Source organism: Solanum tuberosum, unplaced genomic scaffold, assembly GCF_000226075.1.
Source record: "Solanum tuberosum cultivar DM 1-3 516 R44 unplaced genomic scaffold, SolTub_3.0 scf00008, whole genome shotgun sequence".
In the NCBI taxonomy this organism is placed as follows: Eukaryota; Viridiplantae; Streptophyta; class Magnoliopsida; order Solanales; family Solanaceae; genus Solanum; species Solanum tuberosum.
The window spans coordinates 171,528-175,483 of record NW_006238934.1 but is presented as its reverse complement, the minus strand read 5'-3'; the positions used below and the strand labels follow the sequence as shown (position 1 = coordinate 175,483).

Genomic DNA, 3,956 nt, shown 5'->3' with positions numbered 1-3,956 from the left:
TTTTGGGACGATAATTGGTTAGGAAATGGCAGCCTCAAACAGCTCTTTCCAGACATCTATCTGTTGAATCAGCAACATGAGGCCACTGTGCAAGAAGTTTGGTCCATCCATGGATGGAACTTAACATACAGAAGGATGATACAAGACTGGGAGGTGGATAGACTAGCTGAATTTTATGGCACCCTGGACCATTTTGGAGGATTGAAAGAAGGAGAAGACACTCTTAGGTGGATTCATCACAGCAAAGGTATCTTCACAGTTAGCTCTGCCTACAAGAACCTGAATCAAATGGGGACTCAACTCAGATTTTTGCCTTGGAAGCTTATCTGGAAAGTCAAAATTCCATATAAGGTGACAGTCTTTACTTGGTTGGTAGTTAAAGAGGCGATACTAACACAGGAGAATCTAATGAAGAGGGGAATACATATGTGTCCTAGATGTTTTGTTTTGAGCAACAGGCAGAGACAATCAACCATCTGTTTCTTCATTGCAAGGTGGTTAGACAACTGTGGCACTTATTTACCAGCTTCAGGGGCACAAACTGGACCATGCCACAAAGGGCAAGTCAGGCTATAGAAAGCTGGAACAATGAAGGCAGTGGCAGTACAGACCAAAGCAGATGGAGGATTGTCCCAGCAGTGATTTGGTGGACCATATGGAAGGAGAGAAATATGAGATGCTTTGAGAGTAGTAGTAGTCCTTTACATAGGATTAAAATGAACTGCATAATCACTTTTTGCTATTGGTGTAGTTCGGAGTATGTAGATGATCCTATAGCGGTTAGAGATATCCTAGGTCCTTTGTAAGATGAAGTAGGATCTAGTTTAGTTTTGTTTTAAGTACATGCAATTGTATGTAGCTCCATGATGTAAATTTGGGATCCCAGCCTTTAGTGCTAAATATTAATACACAAAACTGTTACCTTTGTCAAAAAAAAAAAGAGATTTTCCTTTTAAGATGTACTACTTAAAATTAACCACTTCATAAAACATCCTGAAATTCTTTCCGAATGAGGTAGAAGTCATGCACCTTAATCTATTTGGTATTAGGGGGTACCTTTATGAGCTTTTCAGCTTTCAACCTTTCTCTGATTCCAAAATTTGTTTTTTGTGTATCCTGGACTGTTAGTGAACTACTCTGCCTGGTACTTTCTTATCGATTATGATGCTATTAACTGCGTATTTTCAACGTTCAATTCAGGTAGGAGATGTTGTGCTTGTTGGGGATGAGAGTGTGATGGAAAATGAATTCAAGCTTGTTGGACTGCAGACATTGGTATGCTCTCTCACTTCTTGTTGGTTACCTATGTGGATTACTGATACCTGGAGTACCTGGGAGATATTTCTCCATGCTCCTGGTCAGTTAACCGACTGTGTCTATGAACTGAACTCTCTTTTCCATTGAACTCATTAGGCATCATATAGACGCTGCTAAAGTATATATGCAACTGGTATCGTGATGTAAATTCATTCCTTATTTCCATGGTATGATACAATGAGCTTAAGGCAATTTATGGATAAAATGTGAATATGTTTGAAACTCAAATTAAAGTCATAACAAGAAAAATTCAATAGTTAGTTTCTTTTCTAATATTTGCCCTTGAATACTGCTGGTAGAGCTCTTACCAGCGGTACTGATTAAAGAAAAACTTTTACCAGCAATGAAATCGAGTGCATACTGATCACATTTCAGGGTTGTAAGGTCAAGGACCACTTAAAAAATTGATTTTGAACATTGAGGACATTTTCGGAATAAATTGAAGTTTAAAAACCAAATCAGTATACACCATTAATGGCAGAGACCAATTTGGTTATTTACTTGTGGAGTTCATCCTTTTCCATTGAAAGCTTCCTAGACTCTGTTCTCAGTCTGATGACTAAAATTGATCCTGGCAAGTCTAAATATTTAGTTGAAATCTAGCATATTGCGATTGAAGCACCTCACAAGGGCCCTCTTTGGACTAATGGGAATGGGATGAAGGATCCACAAGTAAAGGATACTGCCTGACCAATTGCACTATGATACTGTTAGAATAGAAATAAGTATTTCCTACTTAGAATAGGAATAGGAATAGGAATAAGAATAGGAATCCTAGTTGGAAAAGGATTCCAATGTAGTGTCTATAAATAGGGTCTCAATGTAACTATTTACATACACAATTCAATATTATTTATTTCTCACATGGTATCAGAGCATTGGTGAGAAACTTCAAGTCACCGTGTCAAATTCCGGCGACGACGGTTGGGACTGATTTGTGTCATCTTTCGTTCTGAAGGTGTTGTGCGAAAGACAACACCATCACGAGGCTCGGGAAGCTCAGGCGACCGAACCCCAAGAATTTCCACCGGAAAAAACCCCCCACGCGCCCCACGCGCCGTTCGGAGGTGGAAGTTTTCCGGCGAGATCTGTTCACGCGCCGGCGCATAAGCACTGCTCCGGTCATCTTTTTTTCGAGCTGTTTTCTTCTGTTGGGGTCGCCCAGTATTTCCGACCAGAACCCATTCAGTTTTCTCTAGATTCAATCACCGGAATTAGGGTTCCGGTGATTTTCAGGCAGTTTTCGGCGAAAACAGACCACTGCAAGGCAGTTTCCGGCAAGTTCCCTGTAAAATCAGAATTTTCAGGCCACTGTGGGCAGATTCCAGCAGCTTCCAATATTTTCAGACCACTATAGCAGTTTCTGTCAGTTTCCAGCATACATACCAGTCTATGGAGAATCGACGAAGGAGAGAACGTTTTGGAAAATCTCGATCCAAGTGTAGTCATTGTCATAAACCTGGACACACTCGTGACGTATGTTATATTTTGCATGGTCCACCACCCAGTTATGATCCTATTGTTCTAAAGGAATATAAAGAGTTCCTTCGGTATCGTGCAAATAAACAAACGTCTCCACAAGTAGTTTCGGTTGCACAACCTGATGTTTCTGTTGTGGGTAATTCATTTACTTGTGTGTCACAGTCTAGCACTCTTGGATCATGGGTCATAGACTCAGGGGCTTCTGATCATATCTCTGGTAATAAATCACTATTGTCTGATATTGTTTATTCACAATCTCTTCCAGCTATTACTTTAGCCAATGGGATCCAAACAAAACCAAAAGGGGTTGGAAAAGCCAAACCCGTATCTTCTGTCACCCTAGACTCTGTTCTTTATGTCCCTGGTTCTCCTTTTAATCTAGCATCGGTTAGTCGTTTGACGAAAGCCCTACATTGTAGCATAACCTTTTTTGATGATTTTTTTCTCATACAGGACCACAGTACGAGATAGATGATTGGAACAGGACATGAATCACAAGGCCTTTACTATCTTACCTCTTCAAATTCCTTAACAGCATGCTCCGTTACAGATTCCCCAGATCTAATTCACAAACGTTTGGGACATCCAAGTCTATCCAAACTGCAAAAGATGGTGCCTAGTTTGTCTAGTTTATCCACATTAGATTGTGAGTCGTGTCAACTTGGGAAACACACTCGTGCTACATTTTCACGTAGTACTGAGGGTCGTTCAGAGTCTATTTTTTCATTAGTTCATTCTGATATTTGGGGTCCTAGTAGAGTCAATTCCACCTTAGGATTTTGTTATTTTGTTAGTTTCATTGATGATTATTCGAGATGCACTTGGGTTTTCTTAATGAAAGATCGTTCTGAGTTATTCTCTATATTCAAAAGTTTCTTTGCTGAAATACAAAATCAGTTTGGTGTTTCTATTCGTACTTTTCGTAGTGATAATGCCTTAGAATACTTATCATCCCAGTTTCAGGAGTTTATGTCTCACCAAGGAATTATTCACCAAACATCTTGTCCATACACTCCTCAGCAAAATGGTGTAGCAGAAAGAAAGAATAGGCATCTCATTGAGACTGCTCGCACTCTCCTCATTGAATCCCATGTTCCACTGCGTTTTTGGGGTGATGCAGTCCTTTCATCTTGTTATTTAATTAATAGAATGCCCTC

The 3,956-nt window shown here is 39.9% G+C and overlaps 1 protein-coding gene and 1 pseudogene across 1 annotated transcript in view; both read left to right on the top strand.

Moving 5' to 3' along the window:
- Positions 1-3,956, top strand: part of LOC102590036 (beta-fructofuranosidase, insoluble isoenzyme 2-like) — a 47,633-nt pseudogene that overhangs the window by 36,003 nt on the left and 7,674 nt on the right.
- Positions 1-3,956, top strand: part of LOC102591273 (uncharacterized) — a 20,998-nt gene that overhangs the window by 12,615 nt on the left and 4,427 nt on the right. The window contains exon 3 of the mRNA XM_006338868.2: positions 1,201-1,275. Coding sequence (XP_006338930.1) covers positions 1,201-1,275 — 75 coding nt within the window. The remainder of the gene's footprint in view (positions 1-1,200; positions 1,276-3,956) is intronic.